Source organism: Phascolarctos cinereus, unplaced genomic scaffold, assembly GCF_003287225.1.
Source record: "Phascolarctos cinereus isolate Bilbo 61053 unplaced genomic scaffold, phaCin_HiC Scaffold_7;HRSCAF=346, whole genome shotgun sequence".
Taxonomy (NCBI): Eukaryota; Metazoa; Chordata; class Mammalia; order Diprotodontia; family Phascolarctidae; genus Phascolarctos; species Phascolarctos cinereus.
The window spans coordinates 122,797,417-122,817,019 of record NW_027556180.1 but is presented as its reverse complement, the minus strand read 5'-3'; the positions used below and the strand labels follow the sequence as shown (position 1 = coordinate 122,817,019).

At 37.3% G+C, this 19,603-nt stretch overlaps 1 protein-coding gene across 20 annotated transcripts in view; it reads right to left on the bottom strand.

The window, feature by feature from the left end:
- The window catches only part of SCEL (sciellin), a 152,663-nt gene that overhangs the window by 113,542 nt on the left and 19,518 nt on the right, over nt 1–19,603 (bottom strand). For all 20 annotated transcript variants that reach the window (XM_078147216.1, XM_078147214.1, XM_078147212.1 and 17 more), the window contains 3 exons: nt 10,781–10,839; nt 8,218–8,335; nt 2,893–2,952 (listed from right to left, as the gene is read on the bottom strand). In XM_078147216.1, coding sequence (XP_078003342.1) covers nt 2,893–2,952; nt 8,218–8,335; nt 10,781–10,820 — 218 coding nt within the window. In that variant the 5' untranslated portion in view covers nt 10,821–10,839. The remainder of the gene's footprint in view (nt 1–2,892; nt 2,953–8,217; nt 8,336–10,780; nt 10,840–19,603) is intronic.

The window sequence follows — 19,603 nt, the reverse complement described above, 5'->3', positions numbered from 1 at the left end:
ATGTGATTCTATGAGAGAAGTTTTGATTTTTAAAAATCCCATACAAAAGATTGTTTTAAAAAGCTAAGTTGTCATAGAATAGGATGGAATATTTTTTCATAGAGATTGAATAAATCCAGTAAACAAGGGTTAAATGATCATGGTAGGGAGAGGCAGGAGGGCAAGGAGTAAAAATATTAATCTTACAGTCTCCCAGTCTTATTATATGATGTTTTATAAATGATCTAGAAGAGGAAGTACACAATAAATTCTCCAGCTTTGAAGATGCGGCTGGACTATTTTGGATAGGGAAATGTCAAGTTAAAACTAAGCTGCTAGAAAATCTCTAAAGCATGCCTGAGTGGGAAGAAAAGTGACAATTAACATTTCATGTGGGTGAGTGTAAAGTGATCTTAACTATGTTTAGAGGATCACAGTTCCTGGGCTGTTAATTACCACTCAGGAATCTAGGTTAGACATAATGGTCACTGAAAGCCCTTTCTAACTCTCAAATTCTGTGATTCCATGAGAGAGGTTTTGATCTAGGAATCATAATAAACTAATCACAGAAGCCCAAAAGTGGCAAGGGAACAAAAAGCAAAGAAAATATGGCAGCAATATTTCAAGGTTCTCTGATTTCATTGATGTGAAATGAACCATGGCACCAGTTTGCAAACCACCCCTCCCACTCCTCTCCCAATCCTTGATTTTAATGGTTAGTTTCACAACCTTTTGGACAAAAATCAATTCACTATCTATTGGCCAACTTCTGTTAAAGAGCTTCCCAACATTATCAAGTTTGCTTTTTGGAGAACAATTACTCCATCCTTTGTCAGGCCCATCTCAACAGTCTTTCTAGCTTGGTAATACTTTCCAGAGTTTATACAACACTGGCACAATCCTCCTCATCAATTCTTAGTCTTCATCCTTCTTCATTGCTGCATTCAACATGTATCTTATCATATCATAAAGTTTGCAAATATAATGAAAATTGACTTGTTTTCAAATCCTAGAAGAGCAGAAACTGGGATAGTTACTGATGTTTGAAGAGGTGGTTTCAGGTCACATATTTAAAAAATGCTAGTTTAGAGAAAAGGTAACACCATTTGGAGAGGTGTTCCAAGGGAAAACAAAAACCAGCTCAAATTAAATCAAAAAACAGGATTTAGAAAATTTCCCAGGCTATGTTTGAAGCACCTCCTTAACCTTTTGGGACTGATATCCTGAAAAGAAAACATCTACTCCTACTCAACATATCTTTTTGGCACTGTCAGAGAAAGAATAATGGGCTAGTTGCTGTCAGAGCCTGCTCAGAATACAACTACAGCAGGTTAAGCAGGAAGAAAAAGGAATAAGGTATGATCTTCCACCCCAGGGTATATATGGTAAAGAACCAGCAAAGCTTCATCTCTGACAGCTGGGATTCCATAGATGCCCTCTGCCTAAACTTGACCCTTTTCAATCTGATTTGCTTTCCTAGAATTAGAAACTTGTGTATTTCTTGGTCATTTGTCTTGGATTTGCCCTTTATAACTTCCCTGTCCCTGTTGGTCTCCCCTTCAGCTCCTGCCCACCTGCATTCAGACTATCCCAATACCTAGTTAGTTCTCCAAGCTAGAGTTTCCTTATCTCTCACTGCAATTAAGAACCTGCTTAGCCTTCTCCCAGGCCCCTATTTTTTTTTTCTAAACCATACTTTATGACTCCAACTACCTCACCTACCTCAGGGTAGAAAACCTAATATTTTCACAGCCTCACCATTGATAGAATAGCTAGAGAATTTCTCTGATGAAACAAACTTCATTATTATATTCTTCTGATGGACATGTTCTGATGATTATGTTCTTCTAATATACTTTGGGACTTTCATTCAGAAAAACAGGATCTGAATCCCAGGACTGACATTATTCCCTGGGTGAAACTTAGTAGCTCTTGTCCAAATCACTAGACTTCTCTGAAACATAGTTTCTTCATGTATAAATTGGGAATCATACTTTCACTACCCATTTCACAGAATTATTGGGATGAAAACTCTGACAGTATAAGCTAATATTTATATACTATAGTAACCACTTTTATAAATTCTATATTGGATTCTTGTTAGCATTTGAAGTTTCTGAGTTGCTACTGATTTTACCTATTGTTTAACATTTACCAGTCATGTTTATTTGCTTGGAAGTTCCATATAATTGGAAATACTTGTATGAAAACCTATAACAGTTTCTAGAGCAGAGAAAAGGTTGGACCATTCCAGACAGTAAGAAAACCTAAGATCTTAAATTATATGTCAGAGAACTAGAAACAATTTTAGAGGCTATCAAGTTCAACCCCCTTAATTTACAGATAAAGGAACTAATATTAAGAAAGGTTAAATGACTTCTCAAAGTTATAGAGCTAGTAAGTGGCAGGACTGAAATCGAACCCAGGTTCTCAGACACCAAATCCAAGAATGGTTCCTTCCATATTCCAGGAATCCTTTCTCTGAGAATAAAGGACCTCTCTATAGGAGAGATTTAAAAAAAAACAAGAATAATTCATAATTACATAGCTTTTTGGCCTTTTAGAATCATATTTCCAAATGTGTTCCTTCACACTCACCAAATAATCCATCCCAAACTGGTGGTCCGGCAATACATCATGTTATGTTTTCATTACCCATGCTTTTTTTTTCAAAGTGCGCTGGGTAATTATAAGTGGAAAGACTATTGCAGTACCTCCCCTCCCTCTTTCCAAATTCATAATTATGCTGCAGAACTCTCCTAAAGTCTCGTGCCCAAAGAATTAAGGAATTCCTTACATTTGCCACCGATAATCTGTGGTTAGACGAGCAATTCTAACTAAGACAGTACCTTTCCCTTGGCTTCCCATTATTTGAAATTTCTGCTATTCATATACCTTGACTGAGATACCCACCTGTCCAAGGCCTCATGAGAAGCATGTCGATTTAGCACCACTCTGCCATAGTTTTGATCTCTGTGGATTAAAAAAAAAATAGTTCATAGAAATAGTTACTACAGTATTTGGTAAATATAAAACAAAGGAGAAGGGAAAAAAAGACATCACAATTCTCTTGCAAAGGTTTCTTCATTTCACTGCAGGCAAAAGAAAACAAGCTTCTATTTATTTTAACCAGTCACCACCTGACTGCTCATGAGGATATGAAAATAGTCTGTCAGTACAAAGGGCAATTTTTCTAATGTGCCTCATGACATTTCCATGAAGTTCAACAACTGCGTCAATTTTTCATTAAGGGGTGGGAACATGGGACCACCTACTTTTCAATGTATTTCAAATAGTTTTTTAAAGCAGAAAGGTGGATGCATAAGCCTATCCCAATCTAAGCAGGCAGTTGAACTTATATGAAGATTAATATGCGCTTATTTGAAAAACCTGGTAGATTTCATTTCAGATATCCAGACATCTTAATTTGAAATGATAGAATAGTGGGTTTGTAGATCTAGAAAGAAACTTAAAGGCTATCAAATCAAATCTCTTTAGTTTGCATTTGAAGAAACTGAGGCCCGGAGAGGGTAAGCAATGTGCCTACCATTCTTTTCCACAGTAGAAAAAAAAAAGCTTAGGGAAAATAAACAACAGTAAATGTAATAATTCAAAAGAGAAAGGGTGTTTTAGGCCTCTGAAACTACAGTTTCTCTAGTTAGAATAGACCCTCATATTTGCTATCTAAAAGCCATGTCTGCTTTACTTTGTATAATGACTTGAAAAGGAAACTAAGAAGCTTAGGCAATTTTAGGAAATGTCAAAACATGTAGTATGGTCTATGGACGTGAGCCAAGGCAGGAAGTATGTGGAGCTGCATCATATCAACCCAACCTGAAATACCACATTTTTTCTTAGCTTTGCTCCCTTCAAATTCCTCAGTACTGTGAAAATACATTTAATGAACGTAGAAAAAAGAATCATATTTATCAATTTTTAAAAAATTCTGAGCAGTGAGATTGAAATAATTGAAAAGGCTACTCTTGCTAGCTACTCTGGAGGTTCTGTGCCTTTGCCCACTTGGACTCACACCTGTGCGCTGTTGATACCTAACTCACTTTTCATGCTTTGCCATGCCATGAAGTTGAGAGGGAATGGCAGGAAGAAGGGGAGGCTCTCCACCTGTAGGAGAAGAATCACAAGCAGACCAGAAGCTGACCATCTAGAGTAAAAGAAAGGTGTTGCCAAAACCAATTTCCCCCTTGACCTGCAGCAGCCCACATCTGTCTATGGTCCTGTATCTTGTTAAGGAAGTATACTTGGTACAAAACCACCATCCATTCTCTCCTGCTGCTGCCTTGGAATAAATTAGGTCCTCAGTATCATTTGCATATGGGTGTATAAATTCCACTATGTCAGAACATTAAAAATGTCATATTGTATCAGATCAATGGTCCATACAACCTCACATTTTTATTTTGCTGTACCATCCTAGGCTATGTTCAGTTGGATGTTGTTGCCCCCCTACCATGATATCAACCTTAGAACATTAGAAATATTCCACACATGCCCCCTAACTTCTTTTAACCAAAGAGAAAAGCATTATGATGTAGTTCAAGGAGTGCTGGGTTTAGAGTCAAGAACCTCATTTGAGATCTTGGCTCTGTCACTTACAATCTAGATTAGTCATTGAATTTCTCTGGGACTTAACTCCTCATCTGTAAAATGAGGGGTGGGACTAGATGATCTCTAAAGTCCCTTCTAAAAGTCATTGACGCTATGATTCTAAGATTTAATGATAAATATTGAGGTACGATTGTATTGATAAATACATGAATCTGTATCTCCGCAATGCATGTGGCATATACAGTAAATTTTGGGCTAGTATGTGGCCCATGTTCATTAGTGTCCCATATAGGAAAACAATGGTGCCACAACAAAAGAACTACATCCTCCCAAGTACATAATTAGTAAAACTGAAAATTCACAAAATTCATGGAAAGGTTGAAGAGAAAGAAGCTTGGTTTCATTCTTATAACTGTAAACTGCTTGAGGGCAAGGATTATTTCATTTTTGGCTTACTAATCCCAGCACCTGGCATGGTACCTAACACATAGTAGGCAGTAACCAAATGCTCATTGATTAGTTGGTTGGTTGGTTGATTTTTTTTTCAATAGAACCTGTAATTTCACTGATATGACAGACTCTTGATGAGGAAATTCTTTTTACCAATGGAGATAATCACCACTTTGAAACAGTAGTAAAGAGTTGTCTGGTACATCAAGACTTTAGTGACTTTGCCAAAGGCTACATAACCTATAAGAATAAAGATCATATTTGAACCCAAATTTTCCCAACTCTGAGGTCAGTTCCCTATCCTCTACACTAAGGGTCTCCAAACTTTTTTGGTGTCATACCTCTGTTAGTAAAAATTCTTTTAGTATGAACCTCCTTCAACATATCATTTACTAATTTCTACATAATATGTATGAACTATTGTACTAGTAATTGTATATGTGATAAAACTTACACAAAAGAAATTTTAAAGGATAAAATTAGATGAAATAATATTTGATCCCAGAGAGCTAGTAGAGTCTATTTAGTAGGGAAGTGACAGAGCCACGACTATGCTTTAGGAAAATCCCTTTGGCAGCTGTATGTAGGATGAATTGGAGAAGGGAAATATTACTTGAGGCAGGGAGATTAACCAGAAAGCTATTTTAATAGTCCAAACATAATGACAGAATGAACTAGGATAAGTGCTGTGTGAATAAAACAGGAAATATGTTGTGGAGGTAGAAATGATAAGACTTGGCAATTGCTTTGACCTGTGCAATGATGGGAAATAAGAAGTTGAGCATAATAAAGTTATGACCTTGTGTGACTGGAAGGATGGTAGGGCCCTTAGTAGAAGTAGGGAAGTTCAAGGAGGGAAAGCAGGTAATGAGTTCTATTTTGTACATGTTTAGTCTGAGTCAACAAGTCCAATAATCAGAGATAAGGGACTCAGGAGAAAAATTATAGACTTCTGAAAAGAGATCTAGAAGTGATCTACAAGATGATGGTTAAATCCCATGGAGGTTAATGATGTCACTAAGTAAAAAAGCATATAGAAAGAAGAGAGACTAAAGCAAGGGTTGTAGATACAGATCATGATGGAGTAAAGGAGAATGAGAAGGGATAGTTCAACACGGAGGAGGAGAACCAAGAGAAAGGATCATCATGACAACCTGGAGAGGAGAGAAAACATATTTAAGAGGAGAGAGGGATCAGCAATGTCAAATACTTCCAAGAGGTCAACAAGGATGAGGATTGGGAAAAGGCCATCAGAACTGTCAATGAAGAGATTAGCAACTTTAAAGAGATCAGTTCCGGGTGAGTGAGGAGTCAAGAATATCAAAGAGGTTGAGAACCTGGGAGGTTAGAAGGTTGGATATACCATAAATAGAAAAAGGAAAGGTAGCTTTTGGGGAAAAAATAATATAATCTCATTTTATCCACACCTGTTCATTCTGTGCTATTCACTCTTTCCCAATGAAAAATGAAAAGTGTTGGGGGAGAGGGGAGTTTACTCACTAGCTACTGCCTTGGAGGGAAGAATTATTACTCAGGAGCACCTGAAGCAGCCATGAGATAATGGGGAGTTATAGAGTGCAGGGGTTAAGGATGCTAGAAAAAGGCAAAAAGAAGGGAATAAGCATTTATATATTATTTACTATGGGACAAGCATTGTGCTATGTGCTTTTTATAAATATTATCCCATTTGATCCTCACAACAACCCTGGGAGGTAGGTGCTATTATTTCATAATTTTATAGTTAAGGAAACTGAGGCAAACAGAAGTTTGAGTGACTTGCCCAGGATCACACAGCTAATAAGTGTCCAAGACCAGATTTAGACTCAGGTCTTCTTGATTCCAGGTTCAGAACTCTATCTATTTCATTCCCTAGCTATTTAAACTGCTTCACTTACTCACTTATTTGGTGAAGAAGGTATGGAATTTTACCTGCATAGCTACTCTGTGGCTACCAGGGTCAAGTTAGATTAAAATTCCCCTAAAGGGCTCACTTTTTGCATATAGCCAAGAAAGGCCCAGAGTACAGTAGACCTGCTATAATGGCTTGAATGTTCTAGCAGCTTCATGAAATATACAACCACACTTTTAGGAAGTCTGCTTATAGACCCTCCTATAATTCCTTGATTTCCTTCATAAATCAAAGATTGAGGGTTCTAAAAGGACATAGTCCTAGGATATTCCTAGTCACTGGAAGACTGTGCAATTACTCTGGGATGGAGTACATAATAGCTAAATTCCCCTGTCATTCAAATTGAATATGTAACATGTTAGGTAAATTATTATGTTATTATTCTAGGTAAGTAAATATAGAACAGTGGGCATTTCCTTAGATTGACAGGATTGTAGTTTGTTTGCTCCCTGTCAAGTCAAGTCAAATCAAACAAGTATTTATTTAGTTCCTACTATGTGCCAAGCACTGAATTAGTTTAAATAACATGCTATTTGTTTGGAATCTGGAAAATAAAGGTTTTTTAATTTCAATTTAGTGCATAAAACATAAATGCTTTGTCTGATAGACAAAAACAGAATCGCACTATTTCTGATTAATTATTCATATACAGCTAAGGATTCCCCACCCTCAAAATGATTTGCTTTCTAAATCTGATTCAGTTGATATACCTGAGTATGAATATACAGACATACACACATATATATACACAAATAATAATACCAAAACCATACCAAAACATAGAATATGTAACAAAATCAATGAAAAGGAAATTATTCATCTTTCTCAATTCATACGGGCGGTGCAATGCAATAAAAAGAACACTGAAATTGTAGTTCAAAGATGATCTCATATCCTAACTTACTACTTATATGATCTTGGACAAGTTTCTTAATGTATATGTGTCTGAAATTTTCCCATCTGTAAAAAGAAGATTTGTTGTTGTTCAGTCCTTTTAGTCATATCTGACTTTTCATGATCCTATTTGGGGTTTTCTTGGCTATGATATTAGAGTGGTTTGCCATTTCCTTTTCCAGCTCATTTTACAGATGAGGAAAAAAATGAGATTAGGTTATTTGCCAGGTGTCTTCCAGCTATTAAGTGTCTGAGGCTGGATTTGAACTCAGGAAGATGGATCTTCTTGCCTTGGCACTGCATCCACTGTGCCACCTAACTGCCCTTAAAATGTAAGTATTGGACTAGATGATCTGTAAGGCTTTACATCCTATAATTCTTCCCCCATCCCCATCCTTTCCCTGTTTCCTCCCCCTTACTTTTCTTCTTCTGGGCGCTTCTTTATCCAGCTGCTATCCTGTAAGAAAGTCCTTCGCTTGTTCACATCGTGAAAACCTTGTTGTCTCAGTGCAGTCCTCAGAGGAGTACTCTTTGCATCTAATCATTAAAACATAAAAATTTGCTTTATGTGACAACAGATAGAAATTGAGTTCCAGGATTTACAACATGGAAACATTTGCGATGGTGCATCGGATTGCCCAGTGTTAAATATTAAGACTGGCAAGCTCAAGAATGTTCCAACCTTAATGTGCTGACATGAAAGAACAAATTCCACACCTCTGTCATCAAAGATAACAGAAAAATGTTGCATAAATACCAATTAAAATTATAGATGCCAATCATCAGGCATGGTCCTAATGCCAGGAATACAGAGCTGTGAACCTGGCACAAACACCAACACTTTATTGACTCTGCTTTTCTCCCCCAGGTGGCTTTTAAAAACCCACAGAAGGAGTTTTGACCCAGAAGGGCCCTAGCAATGATCTAGTCTGTCTCTTTTGTTTTATAGATTAGTAAATTATAGGTTTAGTAATTGCCTATTGTATTAGTTTAGATGCTAGCACTGTACGTGTTGTGCATATTCTGATTTTATTAAAGGAAAAAGTTGAACTGGGAAAAAAAAAACTTAGCCCAAGAAAGGTTAAGGCACTTACTTAAGGTCATAGAGCTAATTAGTGGCAGACTGAGACTAGATCAAGGAATGCATTGGTAAATGTTTGTCAACTGCCTCTCCAAAAGTTACTCTCCAAAATAAAAAAAAAAACAGACATGACACACTTTTAAAGTTTAGTCTGATTTTTAACATTTTCTCTAACACTCTCTTAGTCTACTAGGGACCCACAAAACAATAAATCAATCCTGGCTGATTTCAGAAGTGTAAATGTTCACACTTAAAATTTAACCATGGACTCTCACAAGCCAGTTAGAGCTAGTTCAAACATAGCCTCAGGCTCCTGTTCCAATCAACTATTCGGAGAATCTAGAGGCAGGTAGGTGTCACAATGGACCTGGAGTCAGGAAGACCTGAGTTCAAATTTGGCCTCTAACACTTATAATCCTGAAAAAATCACTTAACCTCTATCTGCCTCAGCTTCCTCAACTGTAAAATGAGGATAAAAAATAGCACCTACCTCCTAGGGTTGTTTTGAGGATCAAATAAGATAATAATTATAAAGTGCTTAGCATAGTGCCTAGTGCTACATAAACATTTATTTCTTTTCCCATATACAGTTTCCATAGGTATTTCCTTAGTAGGAAAGTTCCTGCTCCTTGAAGGCAGTATTTCATTTTTGCTTTTGTATCTCCAGTGCCTAACCCAGTGTCTAGCACACAGTAGGAATTTTTAAAATCCTTTTTGAATTTACTTTAACTAAATTAGTAAGATATAATATCTTACATTATGGAAAATATGTTTTTGCCTCTCATCACATTTTCCTGCTCCATGTATTAAATAAAAGTCATTACTTGGGAGGAAGTACATGCAGGATTTATTTTTAAAATCCTTTACATAGTACCTGGCAAAAGACTTAATAAAAAGTTAAGCATTTCTATAGTACTTTAAGGATTGTAAAGTTATCTCATTTTATCCTAACAATAACTCCATAAATTAAGTGTTATTACTATTCCTATTTTGCAGATGAGGAAACTGAGGTTTTACCATAAAGCTACTATGTGTCTGAGGCAGGATTTGAATTTAAGTCTTTCTGATTCCAAGTCCAGCATTCTATCCACTTCATTGCTTCATTTAAGAAATTTTTGTTATTTTGAGATACCTGAAATCCTCAGCCTTCATAGTAGCCTAGAGTTCACCACAATTTAAATCTTTTATTGTTTGGTGTCTATTAAAATGTAGGTGTATGGTCTAAAAATAGGAGCACCATTCCTTCTACTGCATTGCTTTTTGTTTGTTTATTTCCTAATGAATGAAATTAGATTATACTTAGGCATGATTTCTATATAACTGCTATGATCGGAATGATAGTGTCATTATTTTGTTGTTCGGTTTTTTCAGTCATGTCTGATTCTTTGTGATCCCATTTGAGGTTTTCTTAGCAAAGATACTGGAGTGGTTTGCCATTTCCTTCTCCAGCTCATTTTACAGATGAGGGAACTGAAGCGAACAAAGTTAAGTAATTTACCTAGTGTCACATAGCTAGTAAGTGTCTGAGACTGGATTTGAACTCAGGAGGATGTGTTTTTCTGTTCCCAGGCCTGGCACTCTATCCACCATGCCACCTAGCTACCCAAGTATCATTATATCATATTCAGACTATATCTAGAGTCTTTTATTTACTTCTCGTTACCACATTGCATGACTGATACAAACTGGAGCAAGAGAACACAAAACTACATCATCCAAGGATCAAAAGAAAGAACAAGAGATAAAATATTCTTCCTCAATAGCTCTTGTGTGTAGGAATTGTTTTATGTTTTGTATTTGTGTTCACAGCCCTAGTACAGTGCCTGGCTCATAGAAGGCACTTGATATACGCTCACTAATGGATAAATATGCTAGTTATGAAAGATAATCATCTATATTACCATTTCCAGGAGATGATTTTCTCAAGGCAATATTTGACATGTTGTCATCCAGTCAGGATCTGAAATAAAGTGGTAAAAAAACAAAGAAACATTAAGTTTATGAATTTAATTTGGGGCTGTTTTAGCACTTCCCTCAAACCCTTGTGTTTATTTCCTTGAAAATATTTTGAGTCAAACACAAACTGTACTCTACTGGAAAGTAGTTTATGAGTACATTTAGCTTCAAAGAGTGTAAGAATCAAGAGGTACCTTGCGGTATACCTAGACTAACACTTTTACTTTACAGATGAGAAAAAGTTCAGAGGGAGGAAAAGCCTGGTATTTCTTTCTCCTTTGCCTCTAGAATGAAGTTCAAAATCTTTAGCTTGGTCTTTACCACTATTTACAATCTGGCCCCAACTAGTCATATTTCTTTCCATTACTCTCCTTGGTTTGTCAGTCATTTTTTCAGTCATGTCCAATTCTTTGTGATGCCATTTTGGGGTTTGTTTTGGGCAAAGATACTGGAGTGGTTTGCTGTTTCCTTCTCTAGGTCATTTTACAGATGAGGAAACTGAGGCAAACAGGGTTAAGTGACTTGCCCAGGGTCACACAGTTAACGAGTGTCTGAGGCAGAATTTGAAGTCAGGAAAATGAGTCTTCATGACTCCAGGCTCAATATTCTATCCATTGCTCCACCTAGCTGCTCCATACTCCCCTAAACACTCTCTATTCTAGGTGAACTGGCATACGAGTTCTTCCCCAAATTCACTTTGCTAGCACTTCCTCTATAATATTCACATTCCGCACCTGGAAAGCATATATGCATCCTTAAATTCTTCTTCTAGACTCAGCTCCAATGGCACCTCTGCCGTAAGAGGTGATCTGGACAGATCAGACCTCTGATCTGCCCAGAGGAAAGTTTTCTTTTCCTCCTCAAATATTTCTAGGTCTGAATCTTGTGTTTGCCCTTAACATTCTCTATCTTACATTGAAATGTCATCTCCTTGAGGGCAAGAACTCTATGTATACACCCTTCATTCAACTGTATAAAAAATTGCATCAATGAGGAGTTGTATATTGTCTGTTTTTAAGTCTTAATTTGTACCTTGTACCCAAATTACTGAGAAGAAAAACTAAAGAGGCCTTCTTGGACACTAGTAGAGATCATCAAGTATTTTCTCTTATCTAAAAGAGGACAAGAAGGAGAGGCAGTATGGTGTAATGGATAGCGATATGTCCTTGCAGACAGGAAGACCTGGGTTCAAATAACACTTCTGAATTAACAATCTAGTCCAACTCCTTTCTGAAGCCTGAATAACATCACGATGGCTGTTTGATGCTTGGCAGGTCACATAATTTCTCAGTGCTCTAGGCAACTTTCTAAGACTGTAAGTTGCAAAGTAGGTAGCCTTCATTGGTAAAGTGAGTTTCCTCACCAGCTAGTTCCCTCTACAAGTGAAATTAAGTCCCGGGGCTTATTCTATTACATGAATGGACATTGTTGTTGCTACTGTTCAGTTGTGCCCCCATTTGGGGTTTTCTTGGCAAAGATACTGGAGTGATTTGTCATTTCCTTCTCCAGATCATTTTACAGATGAGGCAAACAGGGCTAAGTGATTTGCCCAGGGTCACACAGCTAGTGTGTGTCTGAGGCTGGATTTGAACTCAATTAATGAATATATGCAATCTTAATTTTTATATAGTCAATCTATAAGAAAACTGTTAAAGTTAATCCTTTTACCTAAGAATATTGACAGATAGTCTGCCTTTCTTTACATTTGATGAGAGATAATTGCCACCTAATCAAGAAAGTACATAAATGTCTGCACTCTCTGAGGGAACGTTCCCATTGACCCTTGTATGTTCTCCCAGGGTATGCTCTGTGCAACTAATAAGGAGATGCCTATCAAACTGAAAGTTAAATCCAGAGAGAAAAGCTAGTTCTCAAGGAAGTGGTGCAGTTATCAAACACATGCTATCTCTATTAGATGAGACAGAACCAAGAGTTCTCCCTTAGAAAGTAAGTAGACTGGAAAGAATGATTTTCAATATAAGAAGGGAAGTTAGTCTGTCAGGCTTTAGTATAATCAAAACAAAACAAGATGATGAAGATGACTGACATGTGCTAGGATTGACATCCACCTCTGAAATCAAGCCCCAAGAAGCCAAAGCAATTGTAGGAAGTGACCAATAGCAAAAGAGTCCAACAGAACTGTCCCCAGCTTATGGTGACTAAAGGTTCTATGGAGGCTACCATAGTTACTATGCTGCTTTTTCTACACCAGTCCCTGTTTCCCCAACTCATATCCATGCAGCACTAACAGACTTTCAAAGTATTTTCCTCACAGCAACCCTGAAAAATGTAGTAACTGGGTAAGGTGATTAGTAAACCTGGGTTTCAGTTTCCTCATCTGTAAAATGAACAGGTTCAAGGAGATGGCTTCTGAGATATTTTCTAGCTTTAGCTCTATTATCCTATGATTGGAATTCCCATTTTGTAGATGAGAAAACCAAGGCTCAGAGAGATGAAAATGGAAGGGATATCATAAGTGTGCTGGAGCCTGCTGGAGAAAGCCAGATGTTAAATTTTCAGTGTGAGTATTTTACATCTCAGAAAGCAGCAAATGCTACAAATCAGAATTTGAGTTATTGTTTTGCTGATTATCTAGATTTAAGAAAATGAGGGAGAAAATGTTAATTGTGGAGAATAAACTTATTTTTAAAGAGTCAGTTGCTAACCATCTACCAGCATACTCCTGGATATGCAACATGTTGAACAATAGAATAAGTATCCAAAAATACCTCAACGGACTTGGATAATGAGCCATATTTACTAAGATAAAATTCAGTAGAGATAAATAACTAATTCATAGAATAATAGAATTAGGAGGGTTCTTACCAGCTCTCTAGTCCAAAACCTTTCTGAAGCATGAATAACATCTTTAATGACCTAAGTGGTCATAAATACTCATTGTGTACATTCTCAGGGATAAGGAGCTAACTACCTAACAAGATTCTATATTCCATATTTGGGAAGAACTCTAACAACTAGGAAGTGCTTCCTTACTCTTAGCAGAAATGTGTTTTCCTGCAACTTCCATCCACTCATCCTTCTTCTACCATTTAGGGACAAGCACAGTACAGTTATCCCTTCCACATCCGACTTTCCCCATTGCAGTTTCGATATATTGCAGGTCAGCATAAGAAATTAAATGGGAATTTTTGGGGAATTTTGTGGAAGCCATGGACATCACAGAAAAAGTTTAGAAACTCAGAAATGAATAAAATATATGTATAGCATTGTATATGTATTGTATCAACATATTTTATCTTTTAATACCATAATAATTCGAATTTCTTCTTTGGTACAAAGAGAGGGCCAAAAGATTTTACATGGATTTTCCAGATCACAGAGGCGCTGGTGCCCCTAACCCCTGTGATGTGGAAGGAATAACTATAATCAAATTTCTTTTCTATCTTCTTCCTTCATTGGTTTGAAGTGATTGAGTGATGCTTAGGTCATGTCTTCTCCAGGTTAAATAGCCTCAATTCCTTCAACTGGCCCTGTTGTGATATGGTTATAACCTTCCTTACCCCTCTGATTGCTCACTAGCTTGTTAATGTACCCTCCTAAGATGCGGAAATGAATGAAATATTCCAGATGTAGTCTGACCAAGGAAAAGCACAAGGGCAACAGAACCATTTTTATTCAGGACCTTCTATTTCTACTATTGTAGCTAGATCATCTCATTTTTGTTATCATACACACTATCATCATATACTGAATCCACAATCTAAAAAAACAAAACCCTAGGTCTTTTCTACGTAACCTGCTACCTGATTATTTCTCTCTCATTCCATACAGGTCTACAGTTGGGTTAAAAATTTTCACTTTGTGATACAGAATGCAGATTCTGTGGCTAGATAGTAGTTCAGATGAAAAAGTCTGGACTGCAAGGTCAATATGAGCCAGCAGTATGATATGATAACCAAATAATCTAACATGATCTAAGGTTCTCTTGATAGAAAGATAGCATAAGAAGGGGAAAAAAATGATAGATCATCCATCTGTTGTCTGCCTGGTCAGGCCATATCATAGCATTTTTAATATCTTAAATTTTTTAATGTTCAATTTTTATTTTTAAGAAGGACATTAAGTAGATAGTGTTTAAAGAAGAGTGGCCAGTGTGGTCCAGAGACCAAAGACCATCTTACTTGAAGACTGATTTAAAGAACTGAAGATGTTTAGCCTGAATATAGCCACCTTCAAAGTATGTGAAGGGCTGCCAAAGGGAAGAAGGAAATGTATCTCCCTATAACTTTCATCCATTCATCCTACTTTTAAGTCACAGAGGTCAGAGCATAGAGTAATAATTAGAAGTTGAAGAGACACAGATTACTTTTGATATAAGGAAAAACTTCTTGACAAGTAGAATTATCATAGGATCATAGATTGAGAGTTGGAAGAGACCTGCAGATTATTAAATATACCTATCTCAATCTAGAGATGAGGAAATTGAGGCCCAGAAAAGTTAAGTGGATTTCCCAGGACAACACAGCTAGTAAGTGTTTGAGGTGGGATTAGAACTCAGATCTTTCTGACCTCCTACTCCACTATTCTCTAATGAGCTGATTGCTTCCCCATAGCTAGGATGGGGAACTAAGGATGTTGTACTAGACATGAGGACCTCTGAGATCACTTTCCAAACTGAGTCATTTTGAAATTTCTTGTACAGAGTTGCAGGGCTAGTATTAAAGCTAAGAACCTTGGTCTTTTGACTTGAGGGCCAGCGCTTTTCTCACTACACTAGGATTGGCTATGCCTTCCCTGTAAATCCACAATTTCCCTCCTTGTTCCACTGCATAGATTCCTTTATTTGCAATTTAATCTCTCCTTCATTATAATCTCTTTGTATTCTGTCAGTGTTTCATGGTGTTTTTTTTTTTAATTTTCCTAAGTGTGCCCCATTTCCCTCCTCAGGCTTGTTTGCTTCAGACTCCAGTGGAAGTCAGCCAGACAAAACATGGGCAACTGAAGAGTGATAACAAGTGATTAGTGACCTGCTTTTAAAGGGCCAGAAGGCATGAAAACCTTAAATCTGCAAAACTATTGTAATTTTAGACATCTACCTCCTAGGGAAGAGGGCAAGAGTCTTTCACCACAGAAGCCAATATGCTTAACTGCATAGAGTATTTTTATTCTTGGGGAACAATCCATAAAAAAATATACATTAAATAATAAAACATCTACCTAAGGCTGAATATGCACTCCCTCTCTCAGACCTTGGCAGTCTGCAAACAATAAAAAATGACTCCAAACTTAGGAATTCTGGGGAAAACAAAATTTGTTTAGCTCATCACCAAATTCCTCCTCTTAACAGGCAAAAGAGTGTAAACAGAACAGACAACACTTTCAATTTAGTGTTTGACTCATATTTGCAGTAGGGCCAGTCCTCACGGGAAGAAACCTGAACTGTGAACCTGGAACTCCTAGCTTTTCCACTGGTACATGGTCATAGACTCAAGAACAAGTGAACTTGAGGGAAAAAAATAGAAATTCTCATGGCCAAGAATTTTCTCTATCACAAATTATTCTGTTGCTGGTAGAGACTTCCAATACATACATACATACATACATACATACATACATACATACATACATGCATGCATGCATATATATATGTATATATATATGTATATATATATATGTATATATATATGTATATATATATGTATATATATATGTATATATATATGTATATATATATGTATATATATATACATATATATATATTACCAAAGCTAGCTTATCACTTATGGAGCAGGATTAAGTGGCCCGATGTCTGACAAGGAGAAGCCTTATAAGCCTGGCATCTCTCTGACCCTGATGACAAGTCTCATGCATTTCCCACTTTCTGTGGAACACCTACTCTCTTGCTTTTCTTCCAATTGACAGCTGAACTTAGCTGCTCCCTTTCCCTCACTTGGATGGAAAGGGTAAGATAATACTAAGTAGATAATACAGGATAAAATGCTAAGCTATCTTCAGAAAAATATAGGACATTGATTGAAAAACACCATACTGAGTGCTAAAAATGAGATGCCATATCTCGCACTTGAGAATCTCAAAACAGCTGCTCACTCTTATCCAGATCACAAGTGCAAGCTCAAAAAAGCAGGAAAAGAGAGAAAACCAGAATGATGACAAAGAAATTAAGACCATGATAGGGTATCCTATCAAGTGAATAAGACCATAATACTGAAAAGTTACCTGGCGATGTGAGAGAGAGAGAGAGAGAGAGAGAGAGAGAGAGAGAGAGAGAGAGAGAGAGAGAGAGAGAGAGAGAGAGAGAGAGAGAGATTTTATCATGCTAGAAAAAAATGTGTCAGCTAATGGGTAACATGCTTTTCATCATTTGAGTTAACATTCTATCCTCAGTCATCAAAAAGCCAAATATGAGACAACAAACAATGATGTAATAAAATCAAACTCCACCCAGAGAGAAAGAATACTGGGTTTCAAATCAAAAGATACGTGTTATGGGTGGAGCCAAGATGGTAGAGTAGACAAAGCTGAGTTCTCCCAACATTTTCCTCCAAACAACTTTAAAATAATGCCTCAAATCAAATTCTGGAGTGGCAGGGCCAACAAAAATTCAGAATGAAACATTCTTCCAACCCAAGACAACATAGGAGGTTGGAAAGAGAGATTGGTGATACAGGAGAGGAGGCTGACCTAGATGAAATGCCAGTGGTAGGAATAGGTGGTAGTGACACCAGCAGCAGCAGCTTCAGGAGCTCTCAATCCAGAGATGATAAGGGGACCTAGCAACTGGTCAGAAAGAGATTACAAAGTACCCCAGTGCACTATATGCAGGACCAGATGCTGTTTGGCAATGCCATTGTTTACTCCAACTTCTGAATCATTGTTCAAGGAGAGAGAGTAGTGCTTTTGATCAAGAGGGAAAGAGAGCCCTGAGGGGCAACAGTTTGGCAACTCCACTGCCTATACCCACTTCTGGGTCAGAGTTCAAGGGCAAAGAGAAGGACCTTCAGTCAAGTGACAGTGGAAGCCCTGAAGGGCAACATCATTTCTGTCTGAAAGGGATAAGGGACCATGAGGAACAGTATCTTTTCTGGCTCCAAGGGAGAAGGGGCCCTGAAGAGGGAGCAGTATTAATTTCAATCATGAGAGGATTCTGGAAAGATAGCTGAGTAGGTCAGAAAATTCCAAGCTCTCAAGATCTTCCCTCACAAAAGAGATAAAATAGCACATTAAGGGAACAAAGTGTGGGTAAAAATAAATAACAATAGGGGCACAACAAGGGTCTTCCTGGGACAATTCAAGAAGATCAGAAGAAAATCCCTGGACAAGGTTTGGTCCCTATGAAGAGTAAACACCTCCAGGTTAGGATCCCTGTTAACGAGCAGCAAGCCCTCGGGTTAATTGGTTTGGGAGGCTAACTCGGCCCCAGCCACAGGAACTTTCACCCCTGGGACAGTGAGGGGAGTTGGACTTCTGAGCCCAGGAAGATCAAGGAAACCTCTGCTGACAAGGAACACCAGATCCAGCTGTGCTGCAGAGAGCAGGAGGGGCGAGAAGGAACCAGCACACACCAGGTGAGTGTAGAAGCAGGAGGCAGAATGCCCACAGCTACGGGCACTTACAGGAAGCTGGAGGTTTTCCTTTGGTTCCAGGGTAGAGGGGAGAACTGAAGATCTGGGGCAAGAGACACCGTCTCCCATACCCCAGGGCTAGAGGTGATTACAAAAATTAAGCTATGACTACATGCACAGGCAAAGGAGAAAGAATCCAACCACAGAAAGTTATTATGGGAATAGAGAAGACTGGGGTTCATCTTCAGAGGAGGATATTGAAGCAAAGCAAAAAATAAATAAATAAACTATTCTACCCCAAAGAATAACGTCAAATGGTCACCTGCCGAAAAAGAATTCATAGAAGAACTTAAAAAAAGACTTTAAAAATTGAATGAGAGTGATGGAAGAAAAACTGAAAAAAATATATAATAAGAATAATCCAAGAAAAACAAGAAGATTATGATAAAAGAAAGTCAACCAATTAGAAAAAGAGATCCAGAATCTTAAGGAAGAAAATGACACCTTGAAAATTAGAACTGGGCAAGGTGAAGCCAGTGAAGTTATAAGAGATTAAGAAATAATTAGACAAAATATGAAGAATGAAAAAAAAACCAGAAGAGAAAGTGAAACATCTTATAAGAAAAAACAACTGGTCTGGAGAACAGATCAAGAAGAGAAAACATAAGAATAATTGGACTACCCTAAAGCTATGATCAAAAAAAGAAGCTTGATACAATAATCCAAGAAACAATTAAAGAAAACTGTCCTAAAGCATCAGAACAAGGTGTGGAGAGGGGAGTAGAAATAGAAAAAAAAATCCATCAATCACCACTTGAAAGAGATCCTATGAGGAAAACTCATAGGAGTATTATAGTCAAATTCTGAAAATGTTAAAAGCAACAAGAAAAAAAAAACAAATTAAATGTGATGGTGCCACAATTAGAATCATGCAAGACCCAGCAGTGCAGACACTAAAGGACTGCAGGTCTTGGAACACTACATATCAAAGAGTAAAAGAACTAGGGCTCTGGCTGAAAATATCATACTCAGCAAAGTTAAGCATAATCCTGACTGAAAAAAAAAAGGACAATTGATCAACTGTCAGAATTTCTAGACTTTGTTTAAAAGAAAAACTGAACTTAATAGAAGATTTGACATACAAGAACCACGAGAAACATAAAGTAAATACCAAAGACTGATTACAAGGTGTTCAATAAGGACAGACCATTTACTTTTTACATA